Source organism: Oenanthe melanoleuca, chromosome 3 (genome assembly GCF_029582105.1).
Source record: "Oenanthe melanoleuca isolate GR-GAL-2019-014 chromosome 3, OMel1.0, whole genome shotgun sequence".
Lineage (NCBI taxonomy): Eukaryota > Metazoa > Chordata > Aves > Passeriformes > Muscicapidae > Oenanthe > Oenanthe melanoleuca.
In genome coordinates this window covers 71,842,260-71,865,343 of record NC_079336.1, presented here as the reverse complement: position 1 = coordinate 71,865,343, position 23,084 = coordinate 71,842,260, and the positions used below count along the sequence as shown (strand labels likewise).

Sequence of the window (23,084 nt, the reverse complement as noted above, 5' to 3'; positions counted from 1 at the left end):
ACTGAAAGTGAAAAAACCCTAAACATTTAAAGATAAAAATAAATGAAATATTCTGAAATTATTCCATCAGCTAACCCAAACTCAGATTTATTTTCCTGGTATCAAGACAGGTGCAAATTCTATCATTAAATATTCATCTCAATAAACATTTCAGCATCAAAACATTCATTCTAAGACCATGCTGCAATCATCTAATTAAAAACAGAAAGCCTTTTACCCCCAGAATATCTTCTACTAACAACGTTTTTCTGGATCTGGCTACATAAGCAGATACTGTAGTGCCATGTGCAATGGGCCCTGCAGGAATGAGTCGTGGGTGTCCTTCTTTAGCTCCTGGTGGTGTAAATACACACAGGCTCTAGTTAGAAGGAAAAAAAAAAAAAAAAAGAGAGAAAGAAAGGGAAAAAAAGGCAATTAGAAAGCATGATTACTTTTACAGTTACTGCACAACCTATGTAGAATATAGAGTAAAACTTGAATAAATTCTTCTGAAATCTTAGAAAATCCCAGTCTAAAGTAATCCAAGTAACTCCTGGACAACTCCTGTGGAGAACAGTGGATGATTAAAGTCAGTTATTATTTATATCAGGGTAGGATTGTATTTACTTTGAACACACAATACACAGCATACACAGACTCACACGAGAAAACATTACCTTGTAAGGAAAACATTTTTTCTTAAATCTAGGATGCACTCATTTATTTAAATAGAAAATATTCAAAAAGTAGGGATTATATTTAAATTTCTTTTATATAGTATCAGAGACAGATGGCAATGCCACACCACAATATATTATTAACATTCCTCTTAAGAATGGCCACAGGTCGTGCTGCTGATTAATTTTACTCTCAGAATTTGCTTTCTTTAGGGCTGCAATGAGACAGGAGCTGTTTCCTAGCACGGATTATTACAGGTAAAATCTGCATGTGAAAATTCAGCATCTACTCTCAGCTCTAGAAAATAAAGTGATGATATGAGGTGCATCCTCTCATAATTCTCCTTTCTTTACAAATATGCATTGTCTATTATAAAACATTAGTACTAAACAATTCCAAAAAAACTCCACACTGAATTGTTCAGAAACTAAAGAGATGCAACACAGTGCACCATATGAAGGTGCTGCTGCAGTGATGAAGATACTTAGCCATAAATGTATTACCAGCATTTTGGAAGAAGAAAGTTGGGACTTTATACTGAGGAGGAAAAAATGGTCAATAAATAGTATGAAATTCACAGCCAAAACAAGAATTCTATCCAAGGAGAATCAGTAGTCCAACTATTAGGGTATTTAGTAAGCTCAAAAAAAGCCCATTCAAGATTCTGAAAAAAACCAATAACTGAGTATTCTTGAGCAGAAAGTCAGTCCCAAAAAATTCAGCAAGACATGAAAGTGAGTTTTCCATCCAATAATTCATTTACTAATAGATAGGTACAGGTACTAATAGGTGGTACAGGTGAAAATTAAATTGTCTTAAAAATAATAAAAAAATAGAGCCACCCCAAACTATTTTAGCACTGACAAATATTTCTTCAGTTGGAAGAAAAGATGTTTCTTCTACGGACTAGCCCTGCTAAATATTCAGATTATTTACTCCATTTTTATGTCTTGCATTATAGTACAAGCACATGAAATCGTGGAATTTTCTGTTTATTCTTATCCTAAATCTGACCCTTATTCTTCAAATCTATTTATGCTCACAGCTTCTTGTAAGTGTGGCTGCTAGAAGTAAGATACACTTGAAAAGTCAGAATGTTAAATTTCCATATGAATTACAAGAATGCAATTTTTTTGAAAAAGGAAACATCCAAACAACCAAAAAAACATTTAATCAATACATTGGATCTGTTAGAACAACTCTACTCAATCCACCAGAATAAAAAGCTCCATTTATTCTTACTTGCTTATAAACTAAGATACATATAATTTTTAAATAAAAACTTAGTTTCACAGTTGCTTGCCTTCATAAGCTCCAGTTCAGTTTTTACATGCACTTAAATAGAAAAATAGAATGAAAAAGAACATTTTACATAACATAGCCAAAAAAAAAAAAGTACCTTATTCTAATAAAATTGAGGAAACCACAGATCTTTATCTTTATTTATTTAAAGCAGTGTGCTGGTATAAAATATTTCTCAAAAAATAAAAACGGTAAAATATAAAGGGCATAGAAATACTAAAATGCATTACTTAACAGAAGTCTGATCTGCTATTCTATCTGCTTAAGAATTACTATTTTAATAGGAATCCTACTTGTAATAGGAACAGTAGTGCTATAATGTGTTCAAAACTGAAAAGGTGGTTTCTGCTGCTGCAAAAAGTAGAGATGCAACACAATGATTCAAGTCTGATTGATGTAGTCCAAGTAGTGGAATGATACAAAAATCAATAGGACATCAGAGGCCAAAGTTGATTTTGCTGAAGATGCCAAAGAATAACACTTCTATTCACACCATTCTTCTTATATACTTAAGACATATTTGATTCTTTTTGCCAAGGTAGCAATGCATTACGATTAGCAAAGAACTGTGCTGTCTAAATTATGTGTGTAAAATGTGATTTTCCACACATCTCCTGAGTCATGCCCAGCACTAAACACATGCACAAATCTTTCTCCTGTAAGAAAGAGCTTCTCAAATCAAGAAAATAAAGGAAGAAAACCAAACAGCCACTTGCACCAGAAAACACAGAACTCACTTCTCGCACACATACATGTTTTTCTTCAGAAAACACCTTCACTAAACCTTCAATGGCCAAAAATCTGTGTTGACACCATGAAGTATTGCCTGCAAAGGCTGCTTTCACCAGCACAGTCTTTGCTGTGTCCTCGTGTATCATTTTGTCTGGTAAACCCCTCTGCTGCTAACACCATGAAGTACTGCTGTTAACAAGTTTCCCTATGCTGGAAAAAGTTTGTGAACATTATATTTTACTTCCAGATTCTCCAAAAAAAGAGTTTTGCAGAAGCAATCCCATTATGCTTCTATGGAAAGTTGCAAACCCATGGTTAAGGGGTCACAGTGATCAAAAAACTCTTCTAACTATCCAACAGGTTCTAAATTTGCCACTATTCCTCCTGACTGTAGAAGTAGAAATGACTGTGCAGAACAATTGATAATCTTATCCTGACTATCCAGCTCACACTTATTTTTTTCTTTTGCTTAAGAAAATACTTATGAAATTAAAGGTACCACAGTAATGATAAAATTTGGGGGTCATCTACTTTCTTCCAACTCTGAATGACTACAGGATTCTTTTAATTTGCAAATGTACTTTCCAATAATCTTCCACTAGCTCCAAGGGTAGCTAGGAGTGTGTCCGTATAGACGTCAGATAAACTGCATACAGCTTCACAAGTAAGAGAAGAAATTAATAGATTGGGCCCTTTCAAATTAACTTGCATTTTCTCAGTTGGTCTGAATATTTTACTTCAAAGAAGACAGTTTGTATTTCTGGTAATGATAATGAACAATGATTAATAATCAAAATAAGAAATCAGTGCATCTTCATCCACAAGTTAACCAAGATATAGACAATAAAAAGGAAATATGAAAATGTTAGGATCTCTGATTTATCAAATACTACACTGATAACTCACAACGCAGTAGAAGGAAAAGGTTGAGGAGACAGCAGGATGCTTGTGCACTGCTGACAGACTCTCTTGCTACTATTATCACTTGCAGGGAGCCTCTTAGTCAGTATCAGAAAGGGATAAATACAAATAGCTTTTTACTGATAGTCCAATGTCCTGTCTCTCTCCAGGCAAAAGTTAAGCAATAAAAGATAAGTAGTGTAGAAAGAGCATTAGGGATCTCTACTGCTGATGAGAGAGAAGGCAACCAAAATGGGAGATTCAGGCTGGATCAGAAAAACTCCCAAAAGGACAAACATTGGCTTGGAGAGAATCCTTTGGAAGCGTCCAGGTTCAGGCATTCTGCCACCTGGCAGTCCACAGGACTCTGCAATTCCCAATTTGATCTGTATACCCTCCTTCCAGACAAAGACAGAACCTCCTTTCCTACATCAGTCTCAATTACCTCATTAACAATATTTTTGCAACAGGTTCTATATTCACTTCTATGGTGATGAACTTTGTTCATTAGATGTAGTAGACAGAGGAACACTGGAGTTTAACATCAAGAACTTCCTGTAGCTTGCTGAAACCCTAGAGCACATGAGGAGCTTTCTTTCCTTCCATCTGTGACAGGACAGATTGTTCTGGTTGGGCCTAAAATCTTCAAAATTCCTCCCCTCTTAGTTTAATCACCTAATTCACTTTGATATAGTCCACTGCCAAAAAAACTGCTATTAATTTTGATGGATGTAACAGTGTGGTTTGGAATCCACTAATGACTTATCATGAACACAGAGATCAAGAGGTTCTTAAAAAAACAAACAGAAGCAAAACAAAGTCCAAAATAAATTATGACCTTAAACAAATGTTTAAACACTGGTGAGCACAGACAAATGTTGCAAAATTCGCTGTTTCATCTTGGTGGTGTTAAGCTATATAGTTGGACTCAGTGATCTCAGAGTTTTTTCCAACTTAAAAGATTCTATGATTTTATTCTATGACCCATGTTTCTTAGGCACTCTAGGTATAGGCAGCATATTGTAGTCTCTAATATATTTTTAAAATACTAATGTATTAAGAAGCCTGACAGCCTACAAGAATGCAGAATGATGTACTGTAACTGTTTCTTAAGGGATGTAAAGATGACAACATCCTCAATTCACAGATAAACCCAGCTTGGCTTTTAGACAGATAACAAGATCAGTATATAGCAGTAAACCATAATACCATGGTTTTTGATGCTCTTTCCTTGGTCCTGTGCACTCAGCCTAGTAAAATTATTAAGTAATTTATCTTGAATCTCTTACTGTGGCTGAAAAACCCTTCTTCACTCCTCATTTCTAACAGCTAAGAGCACACACAGGAAGAATTACTCATGTTCATCTTGCCATGCTGCCATAACTTTGTCACATGGTCGGTTTTTCTAGTGAAAAATCTAATGCTTGACAAAGACAGCAGATTAAAATCCCAATAAATGAAAACATGAGTAGTAGCAGCAAGTCTTATAACACAATAGCATCCTCAGCTCTTGACAGATATTGTTACAGCATTAAGAAAGGACCTGCAGCTTTCAGTGATTTCAATCTTTGGCTCTTCTGACAAAGAGGACAACCACAGGTATAACTGATCCTATTTTCTAGTTGGTATGCAGTTTGTTGGAATCCAGCACAACACCAAAACCTCTCTCACCAAAACTAGAAACCATTCAACCAACTACATAAAGTTTGCCAGGATTCGATTTAAACTGCGTACATGTATTCATCATTATCATTTCACAAACTGTTTTTTCTTCTTTTCATATAACTACTTTTAACTAAGAAAATGTTGATCATAAACCAATTTTTCTAAAATTTCATTGCAGAAAAGCAGTCTGGATAAGAACCAGGTTTAATGATTAAAATGAAGGTTAAAGTATACATGTGAAAGTACAAGCATCCCCCAACAAACTGTTTTGGTGGAACGGGTGACTGGATCTTGATCTGGTTTCCTGCACAGCACAATCTGCTGATAAAACTGGTCCTAAAAATGCTTCATGGGAAATAATTTAATATTCAACTGACATTAAATGAAAGCCTTCATACTAAAGCATTGCTATGTGATTTGATGCTTGGGGGAAAGAAAAAATTAGAGAAAATGGAAATTGATCAAGCTGGTATTAAGTGAGTTTAATGGCTTCTGCTGCTCACATCTGTTTCTGTTCAGCAACAGCAATAGATTTTTACTCTTGGTAAAGGACAATTTAAATGTAAGACCACACAACTAAATTATAAAATTATCTGCAGATATTTGCAAAGGCTGTGCCCTAAGGCCTGGATTTTTTTAGCAAGAATAAAACTCATTATAATAGGCAAAGATGACCAAGAAAAACAAACTAATAATTAATTTGGAAATTATTCACAGCAAACCCCTTGGATTTGTTATCTGGCTTAGTTGAATTAGTAGCCCAGTAATACCATGTTAAGAGATGATGTCCTGGATTGAAACACAAGTGCAGCAGTCTGACTGCTTGAAGAATACATGGATAAAAGAAGAAAAAAACCCCAGCAACTGCCACCATTGTTTATAAAAATCCTGTTTCCTTTGCAATACATCACAGTGTACAGGACAGCAGATTTGTCATTTTAAGCTACACAGAGTGCACAAATGTTGGATACCTGTGAAATGAAGAAAATGCACTTACACTTGCTGTAGAACTTCCAGCAGTTTGGTTTGTTTTGTTTTTGGTGGGGGCGGGTGGGGGGGAGTGGGTTATATGTTCACCCTTCTGAATGGTATCAATTTTTAACTGCATTAACTCCTGGAAACTATCCAGTTGATTTACACAAGAAAAACACCATGAGAGTTATAGCAGCTCATTGACACAAAAAACCAAGTTGACATACCTCTCTACCATCCCTTCCATTTTTAGGCATGGTCAGCTAAGCATTTTTCTGAAAGACATTTGGCCAAACAGGTCCCAAACACTCCTCCAGGGATGAGGATCCCTGAGCATGCACAAACAGACTGCCATGTGTCATTACAGCCACAGCTGAGGAAGTTTTCCAATGCCAAGTCCAGCACACTGCTGCTTGCCCTACACAACATAGGTGTTGGAGGTGATTCCCCTCCTCTCTGCTTTATCCAGGCATATCTTCAGTTCTCAACTTTTTTTTCAACTAAACAAAACCACTTCTTTTGTTTCCTGACCATTCTCTCTATTCTCTCCTGAACTCCCTTCAGTTCCTCCAACTCTATTTTTTCTTAAAGCACAAATGAGCAATTATTCCATCTGTGGCTTTAGCAATGGAGAGAAAAATAGGAAAAATACTTTACACTAGCGCTAGAGCTCTGTTTGTGCTACACACATAATTGTATTTCTTGATACAAGAATGATTATTGCAGACTCATTTTTACTTTCAAATTCACCGAAAACCCTAGAGTCTTTCTCAGAGTCATTGACTGCCCTACACACAGAAAGGCAACATGTGGAAAGCAGAGCACTTTTCCTAGCTGAATCACTGTCTGGTTTCTTCTGATCACTTTCCAAAGCCCATTTTGAAATCTAATCTGTTCCTACAAACATATCTGCAATCCTGTATTCTTTCTCCACCTGCCGTTAGTGAATATGTTAAGTAAAACCAGATACCTGGATATATCTTTGCAGATTTACACAAAACAACCTCCCATTCTGATAGTGAAACACAAACAACTGCACTCTGCCTAATTTTCTAGCAACTTCTGCACTCTACCTATAGTATACAGTGATGTATGGACAGGCTGGGGAATGGGATGCTGGAGAGCAGTGCCACAGAAAGGGCCCTGGGGATCCTGGTCTATGGCAAGTTGAACATGAGTGAGCAGTGCCCTGGCAGGCAGGAGAGCCAACCCTGTCCTGGGGTGCACCAGGCACAGCATCACAGCCAGGCAAGGGAGGGGATTGTCCTGCTCTGCTCTGAGCTGGGGCAGCCTCACCTCCAGTGCTGGGGGCAGCTTTGGGTGCTACAATATAAGACATTAAACTATTAGAGAGTGTCCAAAGGAGGGTAACAAGGATGATGAAGGGCCTTAAGGGGAAGACATACGAGGAGGGGGTGAGGTGACTTGGTCTCTTCAGCCTGGAGGAGACTGAGGACTGACACCACTGCAGTTCCAGCTTCCTTGTGAGGGCAGGAGGAGGGGCAGGCACTGATCTCTGCTCTGTGTGAACACTGACAGGACCTGAGGGAATGGCCTGAAGCTGTGTCAGGGGAGGTTGAGGTTGGGTATTGGGCAAAGGTTCTTTATCCAGAGGATGGCTGGGCACTGGAACAGCTCCCCAGCAGTCACAGCACCAGCCTGACAGAGCTCAAGAAGCTTTTGGACAATGCTCTGAGGCACAGGGTAAGTCTTGGGCTGTCCTATGCAGGCCAGGAACCGGACTTCAGTGATCCTGATGGGTCCCTTCCAACTCAGGATATTCTATGATACTATATTCATCATGAGTACATTCCACAAGTCCATTTACCTGAATAGCAAATTAAACAAGATTAAAACTTCCCTAAAATACATTTAGACACTTATTTCTTTCAGCTTGGTAATTTATTGACTCAAATATAACTCAAACACTGTAACTAAACGGGAGATTTTGCTCTCTTATTGAGTATCACTATTCACTGTCAAATAAGAAAGCAACAGGTTTCTTCCACTTGACATTAAAAAAAACCCACATGGTCTTAGAATTGATTAAAGGATAAAGACCAAAGCTTCCTGAATTGACTTGCAACAGAAGAATTTCACCTGGAAACATGTTTAAAAGACATGTTTAAAATTTCAGAGAAGATACCTATGCATTCAAAAACTGGAGACGATTAGCAAGCAGTAGATGTTTCTTTCCGGGTTCTTAATAATTCAAATCACCCCCTCACACACTCACTAGGTGGCACTGCATACACATCAAGCTGCACCAACTTTTGCATGACCAGAAATTCAAGAATGGCTTAATAAAATACACCCTGAAGCACAGAGTATGTGCACATATTTGTGGCCTCACATAATTAGTTCTTACAATAAAGTTATTGGAAACTTCTGTCTGAAGCGAGGATTATCTGTTTGTCAACACAATTTGCAGTCTCAAGAACTAAGTAACACAAGACCAAGTAAAAGCTTCTTTAAGGGTATGCCTGTTAAACTGGAAGTCATACATCTTTACACAGGAATCATGGTGTAATCATGAGGTAAATTACTCATACAAGTAAGAGCTATAAACAAGAACTATCTGAAGAATTGATTAATAAAGTAATACATTAGGAACTCTGTAACTGTGATAAGTATTTTAGAAATATTGTCTCGTAAAGATGTCAGTTTATGGGCTTAAATCCATGCCCAGCTAGCATAACACTTAGAAAATTGATTTATACACACAGTATCCAATACGAGGATTTTAATAAATCCTTTAAGTCATGTTTGAAGATGATACTTAATTAAGGTCATAGCAGGAGAATTATGAACTGTATATTCATCCCCATAAGAAATAAAAAAGAAAACTGAAATAAAGTCAAGTCCTTTGCTGGAGAGCTGTGAAACATTTCTGTTTGATTTGGGTTTCTGCTCTTCAGTATATAGTATTTGTAAAACGGCTGTTATGTACCTCAAGAAAAAATAATTTGCATAATTACACTAACTCACAGACAAAGATAATTCCTTAGATATGAAGAAAGTTCAAAAACCAGAGGCAGTGTGGCACAGGTCTGAGGAAAGTCTGCTGTTATTAGCAATGATGGGTGGTAGAATTTAGGCAATTCATTCTACCATATACATAGCACAACAGAACCAGATTCTGAAATACTGGGCAACTTCACAGGGAAGGAAGGAGCTGGGCATCAAGGGGTGCTCACCTGCCAGAGGGCAATCATTTGCAAAGCAGAATCACCATCAGAGCACTCTCAGCAAGGACTGCACTGAGTGCTAGTGCTTCCAAGAAATTTGAACACCCAGAAGGATGCTAAAACAACTGAACTGTCCACACAGGCACCATTCTGGCACCAATTCTGAGTAATACTCGCATAAAGAAATGCGCTGGAATCTGCAATTGATGTGGCATCTTCTATTTCATGCAAATTCACTCAAGTAAATATCCTGAAGGCATTCAACCTCAGCTGTCTCAGCCAGAAGTTACTTAGTCCTTATGCTGTTTTCCAGCTGTAATAAAGCATGTAAACTTCAACTGAGAGAAAGAAAATAAGGCCATAAAGGAACTTTTTATATGGACATATATTTTTACAAACTTGCTTTTGTGCCATTAAATTCTCTAAAGGAATTTTTTCTAAAGTAATGTCCTCCTTTAAAGTTCAGTGTATCATCTATGTTTTGGAAAAAGAAAGGGACTGGCTCCTCTAGAGCTTTATCTCTAATTAAATGAATTTTCTTTCTGTTCTAATATAATTTTTGTGTAAAGAAAATTCTGCCCGTATTAAATATGGCACCAAAGAATGATTTACTATGCACTCTTAGTAATCCATGAAAAAAAAAAATCTGCAATGATATGGCAATTTCCTCAATATTAAGAAATAACAGCACAAAGTATGTAGTAATCATTTACTGTTTTTCATTTTGCAAAAATTAAGCATTGTTTTAGAAGGAAATTATCTTATATCCTAATTAGAAACTCACTATTTAATCCAGGCTAAACACAGTTAAGGATATTTCATATTGCAATATTCTTTTGAAATTAACACAAGTCAAAATTCACAAATGTGGATTAATTTAAGCAAGCAAAAGTATCCCTATATACATTTAAAGCAGAAACTGAAATGAAGTAGAGTTAGTGCTTGTGCTTCAGGTTTGGTCATAAATTCCCTTACAGAATATAGTCAGAATACACATCACTAAATATCAGAAAATCATTTGAAAGTAATTGTCTACTTGTTAATAGGATTCCTCCTTTCTTACACACTTGCCTCTCAAAATTTAATTCTCAAAAATACGTACACACACAATCTCCTAGCTAGATCACAACCAGATATTTTCCAAGCTAATGAACAAAAAGCCAATGCTAAATTGGAGGGGGTAGGGGAAGGATTTTGCCAAATTGGCAAAATTCAACACACAAATCTAGCACCAAAATATTAAGCCACCAAAAAGGAGACACTGTTCTTCAACACATGGCCATAGATATTCAGCAAATAGTTTGTGCAGGCTAATCAAAGGGTTCTAAATATTTTTAATTTCAGCTTAAAGAACTAGCTCATTCCTGCTTTTGCTATGCACAATCTTTTTGTTCCCCTTTTAAAAAGACATTTAATAAAAATAAATAAAACCACATTCCCAGTGTTTGCTGGGCAATGGCTAATCTCACTTGGATACATCCTCTAAATTAAATATTCAAGAGACAAGAGCTAGCCAAATTAATTTCCAATGACAATTTCTTGTAAGAAGTAGGCTAATGCATTACCATTTAGTTACAAGACTACAAACATGAGTTTGGCCCAAAGCCCACTAAAGTGAATGGAAAATCTCACACTAACTTCAAAGGACTTGGGATCTGTCCCTATAATAACTACATGAAGAACATTCCATTTTGGGTGATGCAGCTACATAGCAGTGGTTAATAAAGTCAATGTGTGCTTTTAGTGGTTGGAGCTTTTTTCAGGAAAGAGTTGTACTGGAATACTGGGAAGCAAATAGATTCATCTGCCTAATATGTTATTAAAAAAAAACAAAACAGAAGGTCATATAGTACCCAGGCCCTCAGGGTATTAAAAGGCTGTGAGTAATCCCATATTATGCCACACTAATCTAATAGGAAAAACCTCACCACAGTAAGAATTCTCTTTGTCTCAAGCCATAAAGTTAATTTTACTGTAATCTTTCACAAAGCGTTTAGAGATGGGCATGCTCAGCTGGCAGGCAGTCACTGCCACCAAAGCTGGCCAGAGCTCTGCATTTGGGATGGAGGCAGAACTTCCTGCAGGTTCCTGCCTCTGGCAGCAGCAGGGAGCTTTTCAGCTCCCTCCCATGGCAATGAATGCTGTCACCTACTAATGACAACCAAAGATTGCATTCATAAAGAACTAACAACATGTTTCTTAAATTATACCTCTTGGTGAAAGAGTTATTTAAAAATATAAGCTATTTATTTGCTTAACCAAATTCATTGAGAAAAAACAATTTCTGAATAATAAAGTGGGTTTTCTTTATTCTATGAAACTATTATATCACAAAAAATGCAAAACCTCATTTCTATTTCTTATAGGAAATTTCTGTATGTGCCTTCTTCCACATCAAGTTACTTGCAGGCTTGTACATCTTAAATTCTGTTTCCACTATTTCAAAAATACAATTTTTACCATTTTTTCTGAATTCAACTATTGCACAAAGAGTGAAGGAAATTGGCTAATGAACTATACAAGAATAAACTATTAAAACTGGCTAAGTAAAGCCAAAAAAAAAAAAAAAAAAAAAAAAAAAAATTTCCTCTCTAGTCACTGCTTGTTTCTTGAACCAATGAAAGACATTGAAATTTCTGACAAATTTTGATTTTTAATTTGAGGGAACTGACTGAAGTACTAAACTACATTTCCTTCTTGATAGCCATTTGACATAACTACGAATTCTAGTATCATTCTAACTGAAATTAAACTGGACAGAAAAAGATGTAAGGTATTCTAACATTCAAAAAACAAAACAAATGTTGGACTCACTGCTCTTTGAATTATTACATCAGAAACTAAATGAATTTATAAATTTTATTTTATGCCAACTAGAATCTACATCTGAAATTTACACCACCTCACTATCAAGTTGCAGCTCACAATTAACATTAACAAAACAAAAAAAAAAAAATCAGGGAACTAACTAGTTGCAAAGAAAAGGCTATGTAGACAGTAAATTCAAGTTAAGTTTTCTGCTTCTTAAGGACAATAATATGCTAAATCACAAGTTTAAGCTTCGAGAGTCAGAGAAACAATAGCATTACTGCCAAATCTTAAAAAAAAAAAAAAAATCCAAAAAAATCCAAAAAACCAAGGATCTAAATGCAGAGAATATTTTTTCAATGTCATCATTATTATATTAAAAATCATATTTGTGAATGTACAGAAAAGAAGCATTTTAATCCAGTATACTTACATTATTGCATTCTCCCAGGAAATACAGTGCAAATCCATCAGCTTTTGTAGCTGCCAAAGCAATAATAAATAAATAATTGTACTCACAGGGATAAATCAAACTTATAGAACATCTCTGAGGTGAAACCATGGATTCAGTTCCAGTTAGGACAAACATGTACTATTTCAAAGGCTAAGGTCTTTTGCTGTGTCTCCTAAAACTTCCAAGAGTCTACAAAGTTAGAGGTACCACAGAGCTCTTACTTTCTTAATTGGAATTTACTGCATTCTAAAAGATAATTAGAAACAACTTCTTTATACAGCTATACTTCAAGGCATCATGTCTGTAAATGCAAATTAATTCATACAACAAAAGTAACATAAAAAAGTGTATTTGCAATATAATCCATTAGATACCATTACAATTTCTATGAGCAAAATAAATACCAATTGTAAATGTTAAGCTATAATTGTCCTTTCCTTAAGAGGGAAAATCATGGGAAAAATGAGGAGTTACAAACACTGCTATAAAAATGTGTTTCCAAACAAACTGTTTCTATTTTCTGCACCTAGCCCACTCACCAGAAAGTTTATACTTTTTTAGATTTCTGCCAGATTCAGATAGTGGTATGAAACAGGGTAGGCAAGTTACTTACACTCTCAAAACTTGAGAGCAAACCAACCACCATAACTTACCCTCAAAATCAGAACAGTATATAGCAGGAAATGTTTTTCACCCTGCTTTACACAACAGGCTTGGATCACACATCTTTCCAAAAGTTAATAAACATTCTAGCCAGTAAAGAGACATACCTGGTACCTACTGTTTTATGAATGAACTCAAGAACCCTTTAGTATATTTCAGGGGAAATTTTTACTTCTCTGCAATGAAATCAAATGGCTTTCTTAATTTCTTTGACTAAAGGAAAATATTTCCACTGTGTAGTTACCACTGGTAAGAGTTGAGGACACAGCAATTTGCATTCAGATTTTAAATCCCTCAGCTGTAGTACCTAAGCATATTGACCTACAAGGCAAATGAGTACTGTAAAGGAAATAATATACAAAAACCCCTCCTGTCTGCTTTACAAAAGAAAAAAAACGTAATTGTAAAACATAAGCAGTCTATTGTCAAGTCTCACTTGCTGCATATTAACAAATTTGATTTGCTGTGAGCTGGACATCAATATACAAATAACAGCTTAAGCAAAATCAGCAGAGAAAAGGATATTTTAAATCATCATATCTATAAACTAGAACTATTACACATCATCACAAAATGATGAGGTAGCTGGGACAGTAAAACCTTTCTAAAGAGCTGACAAATCAGCTGTGACACTTCCTATTGAAGCCTAAATACATCCACTCTGGCTAAAAAAAAACCAAATTACACTTATATCGTTATTGAGTGTTTTGTTTGTTTTTAATGTTTAACTTTTGATCATATGTAGTATTTTCTTACCATAAAAGGTACTTACATCAGATAGAAAAAATTAGTTAAACAACTGAGTTTAATTTGAGATCACACAAAAGATATGCCTTCTTCCAGTGACATTTCAATTGTTTCAAAAGGCATTTAAGTATGCAGTGATATTACTGATAGTTTGTTTTTTTTTTTTTTTTACTTTCACTATTGAAATTGCAGCACCTTCATAATCAGAATAGTCAATCCTTTGATTCATTTAACATGAGACTCTAATATTGCAATTGGATATGCAACTCCCTCCAAAGATGAAATTCACTTAAGTGCAACTAGGGATTCACAGAGGGACAGAAGGTGAAGTAAGTTCACACTGAGAGAACATCCAATGGAACACTGTTATCCCTCCATATCTGTCCTTATTAATTAAACCACGTAAGAAATGTGCTGTGCACTGATGCTGAGTAACAGCTCAGATATCTGATTCCCCTTCTTACCTATTTTAATGATGCTGCTCAGCTCATAGAGAAGCAGTTGGTTGTCTCCTCCTGTGTCCAGGCGCTGCTCTATGTAGCTGTTTAATTCGTACACTACGCCTTGCATATTCGTATCCTGGTACTATGGAAGCAAAGATGAGAAGAACATTTTAGAATACCTGAGATGCATTTGGCAGGTTTTAAACATACAAACTCTTTAAAAATAATATGTTAAGATTTCAATACTGAGCCAGGCAGAGCTGTCCTAATCCAGCTGCCAGAACAAGGTCACTGCTAAGCAAGAGGCAGAGCACTTCACTCTCTGTTCATTAGACATTTGCTCAAAGCACATTGAGAACATCACTGACAATTAATAACCACCTAAACTAAACCAGGGTCATGGACAATGTCTAAAGAAAATGAGAGAGATGACAATTATCAAGTAAGTAGACTCCAACTCCTTCCTTTTAAACCTCCTAGTCCACCAAGAAAGGAAGCAAGCAACTGCCTTAGCTAGTATCTTCCACCTCAGATTTGTGTGCCAAATGACAGAACTCTACCCAGCACCAGAGCTTGCAGGTGGTGCTAGTTCAGGAAGCTCAGCCTTTCAAACACAGAAGCAATTAACACCAACCAAGTCAAGGAAAAAAAAAAAATCACAAGTCAAAATCACGCCAGCCACTGTGGCTTCATAGGCATTTGTTTCAACTGCTGATGGCAGACACAAATCAAATCTGTTGGCAGATTACAAATCAGTTAGGATATTGAGATGGGAGCCATGGGGTGCTGATTGCTGGTATGATGGAACAGCATGACATGGTTAAAATATCTCAGGAAAGGAGATGCAGCCTCCCTTCAGGGGCCCAGCTGCATTTGTTTATCCATTTCCAAAGTTCTGAAGGGCTGATAGAAACAGCTCTAAATGTGTATGTGTAGCATGACAACATCACGAACAATAATTTCACAGAAAGCAATACTTGGCACTAAGTAAAGATTCATTACCCTGCCCAAAACTGGTAATGTGGTAACTGAAGAAAGTAATATGGTCAATTACTTACTGAATGCCACGATGCAGTAAATTACATTGCTTAAACTAAAAATTAATCTGGTGATATTTAGACAAATTCATGTTGCTTGAAAGACTAAGGCTTACTCTTCTGCTCATTCATACTTCAGAGCCAAGTTTAATATAGAGCAGACTAATACAAACTACTATGGAAAATGCCATAAATGCTCAGAGTATTACAGTCTAGCCCACTACCACTCCAGTGTTTTTGTACATATATGTAACTGCTCAAAATTTTTCTGGATCTTCTGTCTGTAAATGTGGGTAAACCTCTACATGTGACACCACTTACTGATGGATTAAGCACATAACTTACACAACATATTTCATGATATGACTTTTATTCCACCTCTTATTTTCATGCATACAACACACTGTGTCATGAATACAGAGTACGTAGAGATATATATATATATGTATATAAAGAATGCATTTTGATGCTTCATCTAAAAAAAAAAAAAAAAAAATCCAAAAAAACGCTCCACAAACAAATTCAAAGTGCTTGCTGGATAATATCAATTCCCAGTTTCTTTAAATTCAGCAGATCTTAATCTTGACTTTAAAATGGCTCCTGAGAATATACAATCTTTGCCATGACCTCCTCTTCATCTATTAATCTACTGCTCCTCATGGACACATTGGAGCATTTGAGTCTAGGCTGTCCAAATATTCTCAATGTATAACAAACCTGACACTTCATAATTCTTTCTGTAAAATGATGTGATAGTTATACATTTTGACAGCGATGTAAGGTCACACTGCATAAATGCATAAACTACTGCAGGTCTTGAGTTTACAATAAAGCATGCCATCACCAATATTAGCACCATATGGCAGCTGGCAAGCTTCCACTGCCTGCCCTCTGTTGTGTCCCACATTCACTCCTGTATGATTATTGTTCAAAGGGAGAAAAACAATGGCATAGCTTCACACAAGTGGAGCTTTTACACTTACAATCTGTAGCTGTAAGTAGCTGCAAAGCAGGAAAATGGTGAACAAGAGTCTAAGTCTACACTATTCAGTCTGCAAAAGTATGTGTAGCCACATATCCTAAAGCAACAACAGCTAATCAAGCACACATGCACAAAGCCTTTATCATGTGGAAAAATGCCTTCTCAGAGCTTGGAAATGAATACTGTGACGCAGAGTCAGGATTTAAATCAAATCTTCAAAGGGTAAAGCTAATACATTAAGGGAACACATCATCAAAATGAGCCCATTGGCATAACAGCCATGGCAGAATATCTGCTTTCCCTCTCATCAAGCAGCAGTTCAGCATGCATAGTAATTACATAACAGCTATGTGCCCTTTATCCTCACCTCTGCCACACGTGCTGGCAAAGGATTGCCTGCACCATGTCACTGCAGGGATGGCAGCTGGGCAGTGCCACCATCGTCACACGGCAGGGACCGGCCAGCTGCGCACCCACAGCTGGCCAGGTGAACCCAGCTTGGCCAGATCCACCATTAACCAATTCCTAGGGCCACCAGCAGCAAAGACATACTCCACCATGCTGTGAAATGGCTTTCCTTTTAGCACAGTAGAGTGAGAGAGTTTTTTAATACGTTCTGGTCATTTTAGATTGGATAACCACGATAACGTTTGGTTGAAAAGCCACAATAGTCTTTGTAGTGTACATGGAACCATGTAGTTAAACACTGAGTAAGTCATCAGGAAACTGGTACAAGCACTGCCCAATGCAGTTGCTAACAAAGACTTGTGCATATTTGGTGTAAAACTTGCTTTGAGAAAGCAACACCTCAAAAAAACTCACACTTGAAAAAGGAGTATTTATATATATATATATATATACTATTATATGGAGTACATAGAGTTTCTAATTTGCAATTTCAACAAATTTGACCAACTTTTTCCTTAATTAATTCTTCCCACTGCTGGTTTCTTTCTATTTAAGATTCAGCATCTACAAATATTTTGGTATTCTTACTATAAAATTCTGAATTTTTGCAACGTTACATAAAATAATTCAACTGGACTAAAAACTAGTTTAGCACTATTATAACAGCATCATATTTTTAGTATCTGTGTACATTTTAAAGCTAGGAAAATGGGTTAACAATTAAGAAAGGAAATCGTGTTATAAATAGTAACATTAATATTTTTAAATATTAAATAAGGTTGGTTTTACATTTATTTAAATGTATTAATTTATTTAAAAATATTTATATGGTTCATAGTCTTTAGAATATTGCAATGCAATAGAGGACAACCACCCATGACAGGTGATTTAAGAATACTTTTGTGACTTAGAACTAAACAAGAAGGCTAGGAATATAAACATTAAAGGAGATATTGAAATACTGTAGAGTGAGATAAATTTGAAGTATTCACTCTAAACAACTATGACACATGGAGAAACTAATACCCAAGTATAAAATTTAATATCTAAAGTAACCAAAAAAAAAAAAAAAAAAAAAAAAAAAGAGAGAGAGACCCTGCAATTAAGGTCACTTTAATCATTTGATGCTCATAGGGCAGCTGTGCCACAGGCATTTTATGCTTTTGCAGGAAAGAAAAAGCCCCTTTGCTGCAACAAAAAGCCTTCATCAATACAGCAGAGGGTCAATAAGTGCTGACATAATACACACGTTGATCTGTTTGCTCCTTAAAATATTTTATGAATAGCCATGAATAAGTTTCTATATAACACTTACTCCCTACTACAGAGCCCTTTCCCCGGAGCCAGTGCCACCAATTTCACCCAATTGCAAGGCACTCTAGAGCTGTCACAAGGGGCTGTGGACAGATGGAGGGGAATTTGAAACTGATGACATATTTTTGATCTAAGACATGTAAGCAGGCCAAAAAAAAAAGGAAAAAAAAAAAAAGAAAAAGAAAAGAAAAAAAAAGGCAAAGCAAACAAACAAAGCTAAACATCTCAAACAAACCAAAAAACTCCCACCAAAACCACAAAAATACAAAACAACAACAAAAGCAGCATAAAAAAACAAACAACAAACACAATTTGTGAGATCAAAATCACATTTGTAGGAAAGAATAAAAATGAACTCAGCTGTCTAGATAAGAAGGAGTTCCTGGACCAGGAATAGGATCTATTGGGGCAAACAGAGGTTCTTGTAAGGAACCTCAATTCTTGAGCAGTGTGAAATCACTAAGCATAAAGGATGTACACAGGCCCAGGACATTATATGTAGACCCAGGAGTTTAAAATCCATTCTCTATCTGGTTTTATTGGTTAGTGTTTTAAATAACCAGCTTCTTGAAACCACTTAAACTAAACCATCAATGGCAGCAACAAAACCTGCAGATAATGAATTCAAGTAATTCTGTGCAACGTTTTACACAAAAGAATGTCCTTAGGCAGGGACTGGATTTCACCCAAGGTTCTTCAGTCATCTTAAAACAGACAGCTGCTCTCCTCTCCATTAGCACACTACAGAACACAGGCAGCTGCTGAACCCAAAACAACCAAGATCTTCTCATAAACTTCCAACCAACACAAGTTTTCGTTCCTATAAAACTATGGTCTTGGCAACAGGAGTCATGAGGGAAAGAATTTAAAGATGAACTAAAAAACCCTCCAAATAAAAAAGAAAAACATTTGTTTGAAGTCTCAATAGTCTGAATTAGCTTAACATTTGATTGAGATGTCAGTCTAAAATATTTCACACAAGGTATTTTCATACTTGACCAGAAGTATAAAAAGACAGGTCTTACATACCTAAGTTCTCAATGCCATTGATACTTGCATTATAAAAATGATTTCCCAACAGCAACATCTCCGTACTTGTTTAAAAAAAAGAACTGTTGCCACAAAATGAAGCAAATAAACTAAAATATTTGATGCCTTTTTCCGGACTAAATCAGTTTTCCCTTCTCTTGGGTAGCATCACAAAACTTACCATCCTGATTTAAGAGATTTGCTCTATATAATTTTCCAGTTGCATCCATAACTTATCTTCTGGAAAGATAATCAATACTCAATTACTTATCTTTTTCTAAAGAAATACTATATGTCCTTTAAGAATTTTGGCACTATTACTTTATTTGCCCACACACTAAGTAGCTCTTTAAACTGAAGAATATTATTCTAGGTTTCCTTTTTTTTTTTTTCTCTCTCACAAAGGAATGCATAACTAGAAAGCAACATATTGGTGAACTAAATCCAAACCCTTGAAGGCAAAGGCAGCCTTGTAAGAGACATTTGGTTAAAAAGTGTTAAACTATTCATTCTACAGTCACTACACTTTATCACAATGAGTATTCAGACATCTAGTGTAAAAACAAAGAAGGCCAGACCTGTAACTATTTCTTTAAATGAAAAAAATTGTTTTATTTTAGTTATAGTGATGTTATTGCACTTTTGAAGAGCAGTAGGTATAAAGAGAGAAATAGCCGTGGGGGAGAATAAAAAAATAAAAAATAATAATAATAACAAAGAAGTTTATGTAGTGAGATAGGTTCTGTGCATGTTTGCCATGTATGATTATGTGTTCTGCTACCTTTTCTAGACCTTGTCCTTCACTGACTGCAATATTTTGCATTGTTGATCTGTACTGATGGCTAGTTCCCATTTTGCATGGAAACTGGTGTTTGTTATTTTGGGGCATAGACAACAATGAGATAACTACATTCTAATAACACTGAAAACACATATAAACTGCACATGCGAAGAAACAAAAATATCAATCTGGACTTCATTCAAAAAAAACCTAAAAACCACAAACCCCCCCAACCTTACAAAAGGGTAATCAAATGGGTAGTTTCAAAGTGGAAATGCTGAGCCAAAGAATGTGAAATCCTCAGACTGAAGAAAGTGGTAAGCAAACTTACAGTCCAGAGATGGCTTTCAGAGGAGCAATGAACTTGGAAACTCAAAAAAAAAAAATCAGGAGAGGTAACTGGGTTTGGCTGGAGTAACCAGTTTTCTTTAAACTTGGACACTGGAAAGCAAGCAACTATAAAGAGCAGTCTTAGCCGAGGTGATTAATTTTAATGTCTGTACATAGCCTGAGAGAAAACTGCTCCTACACGCATTTGTCTGACGTCTATTCCTCTTGTTTTGACTGGAGAGGACATGGGTTAGGACTTGCACGGTAAATAAAGTTTAGCATTGCAGCACCATACGCAGGTAGCAATGAACGTTTTCTTCCCTCAAACACCTTCATGACGAAAGCAAAGAAGGGACAATACAAGATGATGTTTGGCAGCACAGGCCCTATTATGATGCAAACCAGCTTACTCTGCACAGAAAGGACTCACTAGTGACCAAGGCACACATTTCCCAGCCTTTCTATGTAGCTGATTTCCAAGGCTCAGAGAGATGGTTCTTTCCTAGAAGAATCTTCTTGCCCGACAGCCCCCACTCACTGACACCCATTCTGACCTTTCCATCGGCTCCTTCCCTGTTACCAAATGGTAACAATAAAATAAATAGCTTCACAACAGAAAAAACATAATAAAAAGCAAAGGCTTCACTTAGGAGAAAAGAACATTATGATTACATAGAGGTAACCATATAATCTGTTATTAACTGTAAGGCTCATAAAACTTCATGAATATCTCAATTATATCACCTCTCCAAGTTATATAATAAAACAGCATAATGAGCTTCAGTATAACTTGACAAGGCTGAATACTGCTCCTCTTTTTAAAAAGCTTTTTATAAAATGACATTCCCTCCTAATACTTGACTTGCAAGCACTCTAAAGACACCATGTACAAAATTAAAAATAAACTTCATTTTCCTACCACTGTTGCTTATCACTACCACAGTATTCACAAGGTTTTCTTTTTAAAGAAACCAACTCATACAAGCATATCCTTGTGACAATAGGTGCAATGTCATTTGCAACACTTCTAAAGGCTAAATATATATTCATATATATTTTTATATTTCTTCTAGTTCCCTTAACTTTTTGATTAATTTGTTCTTAGTTCTGGGATGGCATGAAAACATTTAAATCCCATCTTTAACAAGAAGATACTACAAGGAATGAGCTTGCTTTGCCGACGTGTCATAAAGAGCCCAAACCTTTATTATCAGTCACAGAGTGAGGATACATGCAATTATTACAACTATTTACTGAAAATACACTTGTTAATTCTGTGACTGGCAGTGACATACTGTGCTGGGTGCTGGCTGGTGCCAAGGCAACTGCCAAAAAAGCTGCAAGTCCAAAAAGGGGAAAGGAGAGGATTAAAGTATCATTCCTGTTTCCAAGAATAAAGTACTCTAAATGAGCAAGTCATTTGCTAGGTAATAATTTTCTGGTGTTTATATGGTAAACTTCTGCAAAGTGAATTGCTGTTGGCATTGCCAGAGTTTGCAAAGCAAAGGTACTTGCCAAAAGGCAGCTTTGCTGGAAGTATTATTCAAGTAAACATAGAATGGAAAGTTATTAAGCAAAATGAACAGCTAATTTTGCCGTGATCCTATCAGGAACATTGAGTATTTTCATTTAAACTTCAGAATCTGAGGTACAAAAGAGCACACAGCGATCACGGGAAACTTAGCAGCACGTACAACAGAATCCTGGCTATAGTTCATGAAGGAATGGGGTTATTTTTGCCAACTGAAAAGAATAACATGTCTCCAAAGCACACTGTTTTCACTAATGTAGTCAGAGAACTACATCTTTAGTCTAGATATGCATGAATACACGTGCACTTAGTGCTCAAACTCACACTCCCCTTCTTTCATTTCTTTGCAGATTTAACAGCAAAGTAACAAAGTATTTCGCTTAAGTTTTCTTCATCCAAGTAGTTCAATAGTTGGTTTTCTTTCTGAAATCCCTCTGCCCAGAAAACCACTTGTGTAGCTAGGATGGATGGGATCAGCCAACTCACATCTGCACAATAAGTAAGCAGAAGAAACTCAGCATTTCCAAGGATGTTCCCAATACCACATCACGAAAAAAAGAGATTCTGTCCCCAGTTACATATATTTCATAAACACTGGAAACTACTATTCAGAAAAAAGTTCACAGGTTCACTGGTCACAGATGCTCATGAGGTATTTTGTAACCAGAGCTGTTCTTATGCCAAAAGCAGTCTACAGGAATCACGAAATCTTTCCCCTCCACCACCCATTATATGCTATGTCAGGCCAAATGAGAAAATCTTTCAATATAATTTCACCAAAATATTGAAAAAATTGCCATTAGTAGAATGCTAATTAAAGAATTATATTCAAAAATAAATTTTGAAAAGCTTGTTTTCTGTTCTACAATTCTCAAAATTTAAATTAATTTAAATTTAATTAAGAAGTTTTTTCCTGTTTTCTCCTACTTTCTCCTTTCCCCTTCTTTCAAAAACGTGACACGAAATGCCAACAGCCAAACTTGCTGCTTTATTTTAATTTTCTACTAAGAAGTTAAAAATTATATTCAAAATTCAGTTTCTGTATAATAGGATTTCAAAACTTTCATTTCAAAATTTCTTAAATTTTCAAAGTGTGAAGCTGTAACATAAAACCCTTGAAAATACTGACATTTCCTTCTAA

The 23,084-nt window shown here is 36.0% G+C and overlaps 1 protein-coding gene across 4 annotated transcripts in view; it reads right to left on the bottom strand.

The window, feature by feature from the left end:
- The window catches only part of PDE10A (phosphodiesterase 10A), a 262,818-nt gene that overhangs the window by 39,522 nt on the left and 200,212 nt on the right, over positions 1 to 23,084 (bottom strand). For all 4 annotated transcript variants that reach the window (XM_056487304.1, XM_056487302.1, XM_056487303.1 and 1 more), the window contains 3 exons: positions 14,553 to 14,673; positions 12,658 to 12,707; positions 218 to 358 (listed from right to left, as the gene is read on the bottom strand). In XM_056487304.1, the coding sequence (XP_056343279.1) occupies positions 218 to 358; positions 12,658 to 12,707; positions 14,553 to 14,673 (312 nt within the window). The remainder of the gene's footprint in view (positions 1 to 217; positions 359 to 12,657; positions 12,708 to 14,552; positions 14,674 to 23,084) is intronic.